The 13,621-nt window shown below is 46.9% G+C and overlaps 1 protein-coding gene across 3 annotated transcripts in view; it reads left to right on the top strand.

The window, feature by feature from the left end:
* The window catches only part of LOC140426775 (dihydropyrimidinase-related protein 3-like), a 281,060-nt gene that overhangs the window by 130,863 nt on the left and 136,576 nt on the right, over positions 1-13,621 (top strand). For all 3 annotated transcript variants that reach the window (XM_072511931.1, XM_072511930.1, XM_072511932.1), the window contains exon 2: positions 8,307-8,395. In XM_072511931.1, coding sequence (XP_072368032.1) covers positions 8,307-8,395 — 89 coding nt within the window. The remainder of the gene's footprint in view (positions 1-8,306; positions 8,396-13,621) is intronic.

Genomic DNA, 13,621 nt, shown 5'->3' with positions numbered 1-13,621 from the left:
GAATCTGTGTCTGTATGTGTTTGAATGGGGGGGGGGGGGGGGGGAGTGGAAGAACAGGAGCAGCTATTCAATGTGTGCAGCTGTACTCGTGTCCTGTTTAACTCAATTAAGCTTCAGTGGGGGACTTTGAGTCTATAAACCTCAGTCAGTGAGGGCTGATCAAGGCACGCAGCAAGCATTAAAAGCTGATTACCAGCTCAAGTCGAAAAGGAGAAGTGACTGGAAGAAAATTGAGCTTTTTTTTTTAAAGTGTTCTTCAACTTGTAAGAAGTGGTCAGGATGCTTTCCGAAGGCAATTTTATTTTTTTGGACAACGCTTTAAGCATTGCTGGTTCTTCCATTTGGCATGCACTGCATTGTTGCAGTGGTTCTGAAGGGATAGAGACGTTCGACCCAAGGCAGTTTTACAGTTGCCTCCTGCAGCTCTTTCATCTGTTTTCTTTCGAAAGCAAACCTAATTAGCCTGTCTCGGCTCCATCCTGTAAAGGAAGAGTATTCGATAAACCTTTGAAACGTTTTAATGACGGCAACTGTCCTGGAGTCTGGGCTGAATTTGACAAAAAGGGTTTAATCATGTTTACTTTCCCATTGCCTGGTTGTCCAATATACTCTGAGCTCTCAGTGTATTCCAGAATTTTGGGCAAGATTTTGTGGCCCCTCCCGACACCCCTCCCGGCTGGTGAGATATTGCGGTCCTGCCGAAGTAAAGGGCAATTTAAATGGACTGTCTTATACGCTGGTGGGGGAGACAGACTGTAAAATCCTGGCCTTTATGTCTTGTTTGCTAATAAAGAATCGTAGAACAGACATTCCATACTCATACTTCTCAACATCTCTCTTGTTCAAGGGGCCTGCTGTATTCAGAATAGAGAAGTGTTCTCTGTGTTTTTTAAAATTCTTTTCACAATATCTAGCTTTATACTGCAATGGAAACCTGTGTGTGTGTGTCAACAAGGCCAAGTGCCTGTATTTGAACAGCTAATGGGAAACAGCAAGGGAGGTTTTGGAGATATTTTTGCAACCACCTTCCCATATACTAGGAGGTAGGTTTTAGCCGTAATAATGGCTGTTAGTTCGAACCAATTAGGAGTGCTTTCCGGGCCACTCGCTTGTCTTTTTGCCTGGAGTGGTTGTGGGGGGGGCAGAAAACTTTAAAACTTTACCCCTTAACTATCACCAAGTGGTAATACAAGCGCATTGACGCACACAAGCTCACGCACACACAAATGCACACTCCTCTCTCACACACACACATGCACATACACATGTGTGCACCCACACACATGCACATACACATGTGTGCACCCACACGCGCACACACCCTCACACACACGCATAGATGTGTGTGCACAGTCTCACACCCTCACACTCTCACTCGTAAATGCACAGATGTCCATGCACACACTCACACACCCTCTCTCACACCCTCACATTCTGTCACTCACATGCACAGATGTGCGTGCATGTAGCACACATGCTCTCTCACTCACACATGCACAGATGTGTGTGCACACTCACACACACTCTCTCATGCACGCCCTCAATCTCACACACCCTCACACTCTCACTTACAAGCACAGATGTGCACGTGCACACACACACTCTGACACGCAAAACACAAACAGTCCTAAATGGCTCTTACGAACACAGCATCCATTGTAATAGGCCACCTCCCCCCATGGATGATGCTAGAGTGCTAGGCTACTGTGCTGAGGCACTTTATTTTTTTCCTTCGTCTTTCCAACTCGTGCAACCTAATTCAAAGCAGCTTCAGTAGTATTCAAGTGCAGGCTGTTTTTAGACATTATGTCACTGAGTGAATGACTCCCTGCGTGCATTCCAGTATTATCCACCCATTTTTAAAATTAGATTGCTTTCAATATGTTAACAAAAGCTTGGTTTAGCAGATTGAATGTAAAAAAAAAAGAACACTGCAAACCTTGACAGTTTCCTGCCTGGACTCGTTCTGTTAGGTAGATCTTCTGCACAAGGAGGATTTTCCCTTCCTCCCCTATTGTATATCCTCATTAGAATTGTCTCCGTGTTTTAATGGAAGTGCATCTTTGAGTACAGGAGTGGCCAGAATCTTTAAAAACTTGGCAACTGCCTGCAGGGTTCAGATGCCAGTCTTGGGTACTTCAGATACCCACTCTAGTCAGAGCTCATACCGGGCATCCTTTAATTTACATTCTGGGAGACAATGACGAACAGTGTTCAAACAATGACTCTGAGGATGGCGCCACTTATCCTCTGCAGTTGAATGTCCACTACCTTTATTTTTGATGTCTGGAAGATGGTGCTGCCCCTTAATAGGATGAAAAGGGTTAAATTAGCAGAACATTGCCTCGGCCAGTATTCCCCTGTGCACAGAAGATTAAGGGCTCATTTATTAAGATGTTTAAGGTGATTAACTTAGTTGATAAACTGGGCAGAAACTATTTCATCTGGTGGGGTCAAGAACAAAGGGGAAATAACCTTAACATAAGCACTTGTCTCCTTGAGGGTTGATATCAGGAAGCTTTCCACAAATAATAGTAGAAATGTGAAACTTTCTCCCACAAAAAGCTATTAATGTTTAATGTTAATTGAAAATTTCAAAACTGAGATAGGTTAATTATTGTTAGGCAGGGGTATTAAGGGATTCAGAACCAAGGTGGGTTGCTGGAGGCAAGATATAAATCAGCCATGGTGTACTTGAGAGTTTGAATGGCTTAGTCCTGTTCCAAAGTTTCTAGATCCACTGTGCTTGGCAACATGTGTGGGTAATCTGAGGTTATAGTTTCCATGTTCAGTCTGTGCTGAACAAGCTAACATCAGCCAGCATGGTATGGTGGCTTTGTTTGGCTTTCAGTTGAAGGGCTGTCACTTGAATGAGATGCTGGAACAAACATGGGCTGATTTCTCACCTCTCCTCAGGAGAGTTGTTTCTGACTGAATGAAGGGAAAAATAAGACAGAGTTCCTGATAGCCATCCAGTCAGTCTTGCTGGATTGTGTGCGTGTCAGTGTTTATTAGATGACAATTGGAGTTCCGTCTCCATTGCTTTCCATGGCCAAATAGCCCAGTGACACTCGCCATCCAAGCTGTGATGTGAAGATGAGCTATTTTATTGTGTCACTTGTGGTTGAACCATATCTCAGCAGTCAGTACCTTCTGGAGGGAAGGAGAGCAATTGTATTGTTTTTAATATGCATCTGTGCTTCATGTGTCTGAAGGGGAAAGCACAAGAGAAATATGCATAACTGATTGAGCCATTATGGGCGGCATGGTGGCATAGTGGTTAGCACTTCTGCCTCACAGCAGCAGGGACTGGGGTTCAATTCCGTCACCAGGTAACTGTCTGTATAGAGTTTGCACGTTCTCCCCATGCCTACGCGGGTCTCCTCCAGGTGCTCCAGTTTCCTCACAGTCACAAAGATGTACAGGTTAGTTGGGTTGACCATGATTAAGGTGCTGAATTGCGGGAATAGGAAGGGGGAGTGGGCCTGGTGGGGTGTTCTTTTGGAGGGTCAGTGCAGACATGATGGGCTGAATGGCCTCCTTCTGCACTAGAGGGATTCTATGATCTAATTTAAAGGCTGACTGGACTCAAGGGGCTGAATGGCATACCTCTGTTTTCTGACTTGTGCCCCACACCTTCAGCCGGCTATTTTATGTCCTGCACCTTCCATTCAAAGCCAAGCTGCGGGATTTTCTGTCTGCGGGGTCCTCTGCTTAGCCAGCAGCGCACCAACGGCCATGGGTTGCCCAACGGCATGTTGTGGCCACAATGGGAAACCCCATTGGCCGGCTGCAGGAACGGAGAATCCTGACGGAAAACAGGGCTGGCGGGACGGAGAATTCTGCCCATGGACTATTGAGTCATTGGGTGGTAAGAATATGAGGACATATGAAATAGGTCCAGAAAAAGATCATGTGGCCTGCACCACCCCCAGTCAATGCCTGCTTCCCCCCGCCTTGTGATTGCTAGTTCAACCCTCCTCCCTCAGGCCACTCCTCTGTCACAACCAAGTCCACCTTTCAAAGTCCTCGGCGCTCTTCTTTCCACCCCAAACATATATAACGGGAACCCCTCCATAACTGGGCTCCCCAGAGGGCTCTGGCCTCACACTGCCAGCCTGCGCCGGAAGCACTGCCAGCCTGCGCCGGAAGCACTGCCAGCCTGCGCCGGAAGCACTGCCAGCCTGCGCCGGAAGCACTGCCAGCCTGCGCCGGAAGCACTGCCAGCCTGCGCCGGAAGCACTGCCAGCCTGCGCCGGAAGCACTGCCAGCCTGCGCCGGAAGCACTGCCAGCCTGCGCCGGAAGCACTGCCAGCCTGCGCCGGAAGCACTGCCAGCCTGCGCCGGAGGCACTGCCAGCCTGCGCCGGAAGCACTGCCAGCCTGCGCCGGAAGCGCTGCCAGCCTGCGCCGGAAGCGCTGCCAGCCTGCGCCGGAAGCGCTGCCAGCCTGCGCCGGAGGCGCTGCCAGCCTGCGCCGGAGGCGCTGCCAGCCTGCGCCGGAGGCGCTGCCAGCCGGCGCCGGAAGCGCTGCCAGCCTGCGCCGGACGCGCTGCCAGCCTGCGCCGGAAGCGCTGCCAGCCTGCGCCGGGTGACATTGCCAGCCTGCGCCGGGGGGCAGTGTTTACCTGTGCCAGTGGGCCGTGCCAAGCCGCTGCCTGGGCAAGTCCCTCTCCCCCTGGGGACTGTATTTATCTTTGAGCCCCAGGGAGATCCCTTTGACTGAATCACAGCAGTATCTACCTGTTCTAAATTCACGTCAGTGAGGTATGAATATTAATTGAGGGGGGGATCATGTGGCGGGGGGATTGGAGGATGCTCATTAACCATATTAAAACTCATTTCAATACAGTAAATTAGATTCTTCTGCTTTGTGGGCTGGAACCTTGCTACGTCACCGGCAAGATTTTGCGCCCATGTCGCCATTCTCACTGATGGCGAATGTGGGCAAAAACATCGGGGGCAATTTCTATTCTTGTGACCAATGTGAATAACCTCACACTTTTCTACATTATACTCCTCCTGCCAATATGTTGCCCAATCACTTAATCTGTCTCGATCTCTTTGTCTCTTTGCAGCCTCTTTGTGTCCTCACAGTCTGCATTCATATCTAGCAATTTGTATCTTCAGCAAACATATATATTACACTTTGGCTGGACTATTCCGCCCACCCCGTAGTGTATTTTGCGGCGGAGGTCCACCATTGGCTGGTGGCGGGTTCTTCCAGTCCCGCCACTGTTAACTGGATTTCCCACTGTTCTCACCCTTTGCTGGCGGAGAACACGCGGCAGTGGGATCACTATTGGTGGGACCAGAAGATCCCGATGGTGGGAACGGTGGGAAAATAGCTCTTCATTTAAAAAAAATAATAAAATTTGGAGTGGCCAATTCATTTTTTCCAATTAAGGGGCAATTTAGCGAGTTCAATTCACCTACCCTACACATCTTTGGGATGTGGGGGCGAAACCCCCACATACATGGGGAGAATGTGCAAACTCCACATGGACAGTGACCCAGAGCCGGGATCGAACCTGGGACCTCGGCGCCGTAAGACTGCAGTGCTACCAAAAATATCTCTTCATTGAAGTCATTAATGCAGATAATCACGCTACAAGTTGAGTCGATGAGTCTTATATTTTGCAGAACCACATACAGACACTGCTAATGTATATGTTTGCTGAGAGCTGTCATCGCTTTGTTAGCCTTGTCTTTGCTAGTGTGGCCTGTGCTGTGTTTTATGGGCAAAACCTGCTCTCTTACTGGACTCATTAGACTGAGAGACTCCTTGAAGTTGGTTAATCAATCAAGCCCGAAGTGACTGCTTTTGTATGTACTTCAGACAAGACCTTTAAAACCCACTGGAATCTAAACCTTTTATTATAACCATTCTGTCCCAAAGGGACAGTAAAGAACTATTGATAATTCCTGTCCTCACTTCAATCCATAAATTGCATTTTCCTTGCATGTAAATCAAAGATCTAAATTACTCCCATTGAAAAAGTATAGCTTTAACTTCAGTCCTTGCACCCATTTCTTTGTTATATGTGTGTATATGTACATTCTGCAGCTCACTGTCTTGATTAAATTTGCTTTGCCTAGCACTAGGACGTATAGTTGTCCCTGTGTACATGTTACCTCATGTTCCAAAAAGGATGGACCCTGAATAGAATAAGCCGCTGGGGTTTTGCTAAGAACCTCTATATTTAATTTACCAAAAAGCTGAGACGAGCCATAAAACTTTGCAGTTACTTAAATGGAGCAAGATCTCTGCAGTGACCCCCATTTGGACCCGGTAATAGTCTGTTAATAATGAATCATGGGTAGAGCACCTTTCTGTTCTTCGTCTTCGTGAAGCCATATCTGGAAGGAGCTTGTCTTTATTTTCTTTATTTCGTAAGCTGTGCATGGCCAGCATTTGTAGCGGTGAGAGTAATTCAAGGTTTAAGTAAAATGTTTCATTACATCTTTGAGGTGCATTAGATTTAAGTGTGATTTTCTCTGAAGGACGACTGCCTCATGAATAATCATAATGAATAGCGGAACAGGCTTGAGGAGCGGTACTGATTCCTCCTACCCCTCTTTTGTATGCATTCATGAGCTATGTTAGGTATATCCTTGGGCAGTTTGTTTTTGTCACGCTGTGTGATGTGGCTCTCCTCTACTTGGCTCAATCTCAGGTGAGCACCCTCTACACCGGAGTGAGGTTTCTTTTTTGTATTTTCCACATCACCTGTTCTTGTGTCTTTATTGGCGTCCTTTGCATTTGCACCAGGCCCTAAATGGTGAGCCCATGCCGACATGAAATAAGGGCCGGAATTCTCTTGTCATTGGGATTCTCTCTTCTCACCGGCAGTGCATATCTGCCTGCAGGTTTCCCGACGCGTGGGGTGGGTTCCACAGGATGTCCCATTGACAAGCGGTGGGAAGAGAGAATCCCACCGCCAGCGAATGGGGTGCCGTTGAGAAACAGGCGGCTGGAGGACCAGAGAATCCCACCCAAGGGGCGGGATTCTCCCCTACCCGGCGGGGCAGGGGATCCGGCGGGATGGAGTGGCGTGAACCACTCCGGCGGCGGGCCGCCCCATAGATGCGGATTTCTCCGCACCTTCAGGGACCTAGCCCTCACCTTTCGGGGGTTGGCCCGGGCCGGAGTGGTTGCCATCCCGCCAGCTGGGGCCGAAGGGACTCCGCCGGCCGACGGAAGTTCGCGCATGCGCGGGAGCATCAGCGACTGCTGACGTCATCCCCGCGCTGGCCATCGCGGAGGCTATGGCGGAGGGGAAAGAGTGCCCCCACGGCACAGGACCGCCTGTGGATTGGTGGGCCCCGATCGCGGGCCAGGTCACTGTGGGGGCACCCCCCGGGGCCAGATCGCCCCGCACCCCCCCCAGGACCCCGGTCCCGCCGGTAAGGGAGGTGGTTTAATTCACGCCGACAGGACCGGCATTACAGCAGCTGGACTTCGGCCCATCGCGGGCCGGAGAATCACCACGGGGGGCCCGCCGACCGACGCGGCATGATTCCCGCCCCTGCCGAATCTCCAGTGCCGGAGAATTCGGTGGCCGGCGGGGCGAGATTCACGGCGCCCCAGTCGGAGAATCCCACCCCTTTGCAAGTTCCCAAAATCATGTAACAGCTCAAAGAAAGGAATAACTTTCCAGGATGGATTCGGACTTGCATCCCAGAGATGAATGGTAATGAATGGAAACCTTGATGTCGCTTATCTGTTTGGTTGGCAATTCTGGTTGGGAGGTATCATCACATGACCTTCCCAGCATGCTCCTGTCATTTGTCATTCCTTCAGGTGCATTGCTTTCCCATGCTAATTGGAAAGCAAACAGATTGTTTGTTATCCTGTTGGATGAATATTATCCATTTTAGTAAAACACCATTTTTCCAATTCCAGTAACTTAAAGGTTCAAAGAAAAGTGGGGAAAAAACACAATTTTGTTGAATGCAGCAATGATTTGTTTCTTCTGGGTTGTTCACAGCAGTCTCCTGGGGGTTAATCCTGGGGAGAATCCAGGAAATGTGCTCATTTGGAGAGCAGGCGGAGAATCGATGAGCCAAATGACCTACTAAGTTGTAACAATTTTGTGATTCTATGATAATTCTTAAAGGTTGGCAATTCTAACTATCAGCGCTGTTAACTTTCCTCAGCAGTGTTGGCACATTCAAAATGTACAACAACCCAAGCTCTTCGACCAGATTTAGGCTGCAGATCTACATTCACTTGTACTGCCTCTGCCATCAATTGATTCGTATTTTCATTAATGCACTGGAAATAACTTTGAGTTTCTGTCCATAGAGTGACCGACTGCTGATCAAAGGAGGCCGGATTGTCAATGATGACCAGTCTTTTTATGCTGACCTCTACATGGAAGATGGCCTCATCAAGTACGTGCACTTTTCTTTTATCCAGGAATTAAATTAAAAATGAACGAACAAAGGCTACTGGTTGTTTGTGTCCAATATAATCATCAGCAAAATTTTTCCAGACATTATTGAATGAGGTGACTAAATGCTTGACCAAGGCGGTAGGTTTTAAGGATTGTCTTAAAGGAGAAGGGTCAGGTAATAAGGTGGAGAGGTGTAGGGAGGGAATTTTGGAACTTTAGAGTCTGGGCAACTCAAGACATGACCACCATTGGTGGATTGATTACCATCTGAAATATTAATGGAGTTAGAATTATTTTGCAGCAGATATCTTAAGGGGGAAGTGAGGCGGGAGGAGATTACAGAAATGGGAAGGGACAAAGCCATTGGACATCAAAAACAAGGATGGTAATGTTAAAATCATGACTTTGCTTGACCAGAAACTGGTGTAGGTCAGCGAACACAGGGGTGGGTGATATGTGAATGGGACATGGTGGCAGTGTAAGGATACGGGCAGCAGAGTTTTGAATTATCTCCAGTTTATGGAGGGTAGAATGTGGGAGACCAGGCATGGATGCGTTGGAATTATCTAGGGGTAACAAAGGCATGAATGAAGATTTCAGCAGTCGATGGTCTGAGGCAGGGGCAAAGTCAGGCAAAGTTACGGAGATGAAAACAGGCGGTTTTAGTGATAACGGCAATATAAATACTGTGGTCACGAGAGCAGGTCAGAGGCTAGGAATCCAGTGGTGAATAGCTCACATCCTGACCTTCCAAAAGCTGTTCACCATGTACAAGAAACAAGTCAGGAGTGTAATGGAATACTTTCCACTTAATGCATGAGTGCAGCTCCAACAACCCTCAAGGCTCTTGACACCATCCAGGAGAAAGCAGCCCGTTTGAATGGCATCTCAACCACAAACATTTACTCCCTCCACCGCCACAGTACTGTGTCCCATCTGCAAGAGTTACTGAAGTAACTCATCAAACCTCCTTAGAGAGCACCTTCAAACCCCTGACCACTACCATCCAGAAGGACAAGGGCAGCATATACATGGGAACACCACCAGCTGAATATTCCCCTCCACGCCACATCATTCTGACTTCACTATCACTGGGTCACAATCTTAGAACTCCTCCCCCCCCCCCCCAAAAAAAAACAGCACAGTAGGTATACCTATACCACATGGACTGCCGCGGTTCAAGAAGGTAGCTCATCACCACCGTCTCATGGGCAACTCAGGAATGGGAAATAAATGTTGGCCTAACCAGCGACACCCATATTCCATGAATGAATAACAAAAAAAAAACATGATTGGAAGCTCAACGCTGAGTCAGGTTGCGATCAGGCTGCAAACTATCTGCTTTAGTCTCAAGCAGTTGACAGGGAGGGAGATGGAGTCAGTAACGAGGGAGTAGAGGTCATTTGTAACTCCGTTAACAACCCACCAGTTCTGGTTCAAGAAGAAGGCCCAACACATTCCCATGGTAGTGATGCAGAGATTTGAAAAGGGTTGGTTTGGAATAAATGCTGTTTTTGCCACATTTTGTACCTTTCTGTTAATGTATGGACCAGAGGCAGAATGCTTTGAATACAACATTCTTTCAGCTTGTTTGTGAACCCGATCCATGGGTTGGCAATGGAGAGGAAACATTAAGCAAAGTCTTGTCCTTTGATGATGTTTCAGTTTGCAGTTGGTGAATTGTTGGCCTGCTTGTTACCTGCGATCTGCCCGCAGGAGGACTCAAATCAGGAAAGATGGGTGAGGCAGAAACATTGGATTTCTCCTTTCACGGGATGCGGGTATCACTGGAAAGGCCAGCATTTGTTGCCCATCCCTAATTTCCCATGAACTGTGTGGCTTGCTTGGTCATTTCAGAGGGCAGTTAAGAGTCAACCACATTGCTGTGCGTCTGGAGTCACATGTAGCCAGGTACGGATGGCAGATTTCCTTCCCGAAACAACAATAGTGGACCAGGTGCATTTTTACAACAATCGATGACGGTTTCATGGGCACCATTAGTAATTTATATTCTGGATTTTTATAAACTGAATTTAAATTCCAACCATCTGCTGTGATGGTATTTGAACCCATGTTTCCTGAACATTAGCCAGGCCTCTGGATTCCTAATCCAGTGACATTACCACTACACCATTGTCTGCCCGCAAGGTAAGGTCTGGTTTAGTTAAGATGAAAAAGTAATGGAAGCAGGAGAATAGGTGAGACTTTTCTGTACTAACTCAGGTGATGAAAACCTACTCTAGTAACACTACTGCCCCTCCCGACACTAGCAGTAAATGTTGGTTGGAAATCTCCCAATCAATGCTGTACTAAATTATTGGAGCTTGGCAAACTGAAAGATGGCACCTAACCATACATCCAATGACATCTCTCTTGTCAGCCGTGTTACTTTGTTTCGTATTTATAATTCAGAGCATTCATTCTGTGGAGAAACCCCTTTTGTTGTTGCACAGTTTTCCTCCAGTGATACAACAAATGAAAATATTGAATTTGGGATGGAATTCTCCATCACTACATTAATGGCTACAGTCGTGGTGTAAAAACCTTGGGAACATCACCATTTCCAAGTTCCTCTCAAACATCACGGACCACTCTTACTTGGGTTTGAATTTAGATTTATTGTCACGTGTACCGATGTACAGTAAAAAGTAGTGTTCTGCATACAGTCCAGGCCGATTGTTCCATACATGAAAAACATTGGACATACGATACTCTTCATTATTGGGGTCAGAATTTCAAAACACAACAATCACTCATTGAGGGACCGAGGACTGCTGTGTTTCAAGGATAATTTGAGAGATTTCCTCCAAATTTGCTGGCGGGATTTAAAAATTCTGATGGATCTGACACCTGGGAGATGCTTTACAGATGGGTTGGCTGGCATTTGGTGGGATAGTTCAGATGGAGTAGCCATAAAATGGCTTAACATGAAGGATATATGCAGCAGGTTTACAGTAGCTGAACTCTGCAGCACAGAGGCAGTCCTTGTACATGAATTGCAAAAGGTTAGTATGCAGGTACAGCAAGTCATTAATAAGGTAAATGGGTTTTGCTTATTGCAAGGGAAATATAGAAGTAGGGAAGTTTTGCTATAGTTGTACACTTTTTTAAGAAAGGATATAATCACATCAGTAGCAGTGCAGGGTTTGACTTAAGAGGAAAAGTTGCACCTGTATCTATTGAAGTTTAGGAGGATGAAAGGTGACCTTACTGAAACATATAAACTCCTGAGGGAACTTGTCAGGGTGGAGGCTGAAAGGATGTTTCCACATGTGGGAAGAGACTTAAAAACTAGGAGACACAGTTTAAAAATTAGAAGTCTCCCATTAAAGATGGAGATGAGGAACTTTCTTCCACAGAACACATTGGAGGCAGGGTCATTGAATATTTTTAAGGCTGAGTTAGATTGTTTCTTGGCTGACAAGGGAGTCAATGTGTATGGGGGTTAGGTAGGGAAAAAAAGGGCCGCAATCAGATTAGACACGACTTTATCAAATGGCAGCGCTGGCTCAAGGGGCCAAATGGTCTACTCCTCCTAATTGATATGTTCGTATGCATGAAGGTGTTTTTTCCATCTCTATACTTTAAGCTTCTGTGCATACAGAGCCCTGTGCTTTTATCTCTCTCATTTTCCTGAGAATGTGACAATAATTAGTGCCTGTGGTTCAAACAAATGGTGCTTGCTTCTGGCAACATAAAGGCTGCATGGCCTTGTTCCCTGGGCTGGCTGTTCCCTGGGCTGCAACCTCCTCCGTGCTAGATAATCAACCCCAGTGAAATGAATGATGAAGCCAGTTCCCTCCTGGCCCCTCAGCTATCTGAGCCTTTCATGCTGTGGGTTGGTAGTGTTTATGACACATCCCACACAACGCCAGTCAGAAAACATTATTCATTGTTTAGTCTGAATCTTTCAATTATTACCCTGTACAGAATATCCTTATACTTTAATTCACCATCCGAGTACAGTTCAAAGGGAATGGGATGATGAGTGCACTGTTGGTCATGGACCTTGAGACACTCCATGGACTGGAGTTGAAGAAGCCAATTGATTGGGATTCATTCTTACTAACTTGGAATAAATTGGACATCATTGGGAAGATGAGTTTTTAGATTTGACCTCCCTCACAAATATCAAATTGCAGCTTCGAGGTGTGCAAGCCATCTGCCCGAAACAGGGGTTGAATGCCTTTGATATACCAATCTGGTTCCAGTTGTAGGACCCCATTGTAAAATTGGGAATCACATAGGTGAGGTTTGCACTCTGATCGCACCTCCCAGATGTTCACCGTCTTGACTGGTGGTCGCTCCTTCATGGTTGGTGCCACCTCCACAAAGAGATTATTTTCTTTGTTTCCTCTCTTACTTCCACAAGACTTCTGTGGACTGCTGCCCTCCCCCCTCCCCTTCTCCTCCCGGCCCAGACCCACCACCATCATGGGCCAGCCCTGCTCGGAGCTGGACAAAACACTAATAAAGTGCCAAATGGTGAGTTGCACTAAAAGGCTGATTGAGCTCCATTGCTTGCCAGCCTTAGCTAGGCCTGAGGCTGAATTTGGAATGGGGCCTCAAAGCAGCATCTTCGGGTTAATGTTGCCTCTCATTTCACGCTTAGTTGTCCTTCTCACCCATAATTTCCTCTTCTGTCTCTCCCCTCTCCTCCCCATTCTATTGGCTAATACTAGAGTGCGATATTCCCGCCAACCCACTGATACCCCTTCACCTGTGATCCAAGACTGAAAGCCATTCAGCATTTGCTGGGAAAGCCATGGCTAAGCCCACCCATGTGAATCCGGTGGGCTCTTGCTGTTTCTTTTTTTTTTTCACCCTGTGAAGAGACATTGAGGCCAGTTGGAGCAACCCAACCTCTGTCCCAGCCAATCAGAGATCGAATGCAGGGTTTTCCTAATTTCTGGGACTTCAGAGCAATATGTTTCTAAATTGGAATGGTCTGAAATAACTTGCACATACTGTACAAAAAAATCCTCCAGTGGTTTATTTTCCAACTGTAATTTGTTCTTATCATCTCATCTGTCAGTCAGACCATAATTCATAATGTATATTTTCCATTTGCTGAGATCAGCTACTGTGGTGAGGTTGGTATTTTCTTGTCACGAGACAGCATCATCATGCAGCTCGACAGAATGTATCAGTGAGCCACAAATTCCAAAGCCATGGGAATTCTTTGGTCCTAGGACCATTCGCTGATCCGTCCCAAGTTAGCGAA

Source organism: Scyliorhinus torazame, chromosome 7, assembly GCF_047496885.1.
Source record: "Scyliorhinus torazame isolate Kashiwa2021f chromosome 7, sScyTor2.1, whole genome shotgun sequence".
Classification (NCBI taxonomy): domain Eukaryota; kingdom Metazoa; phylum Chordata; class Chondrichthyes; order Carcharhiniformes; family Scyliorhinidae; genus Scyliorhinus; species Scyliorhinus torazame.
Note: the sequence above shows the minus strand (reverse complement) of the source record. Positions and strands in the feature narration are given on the sequence as shown.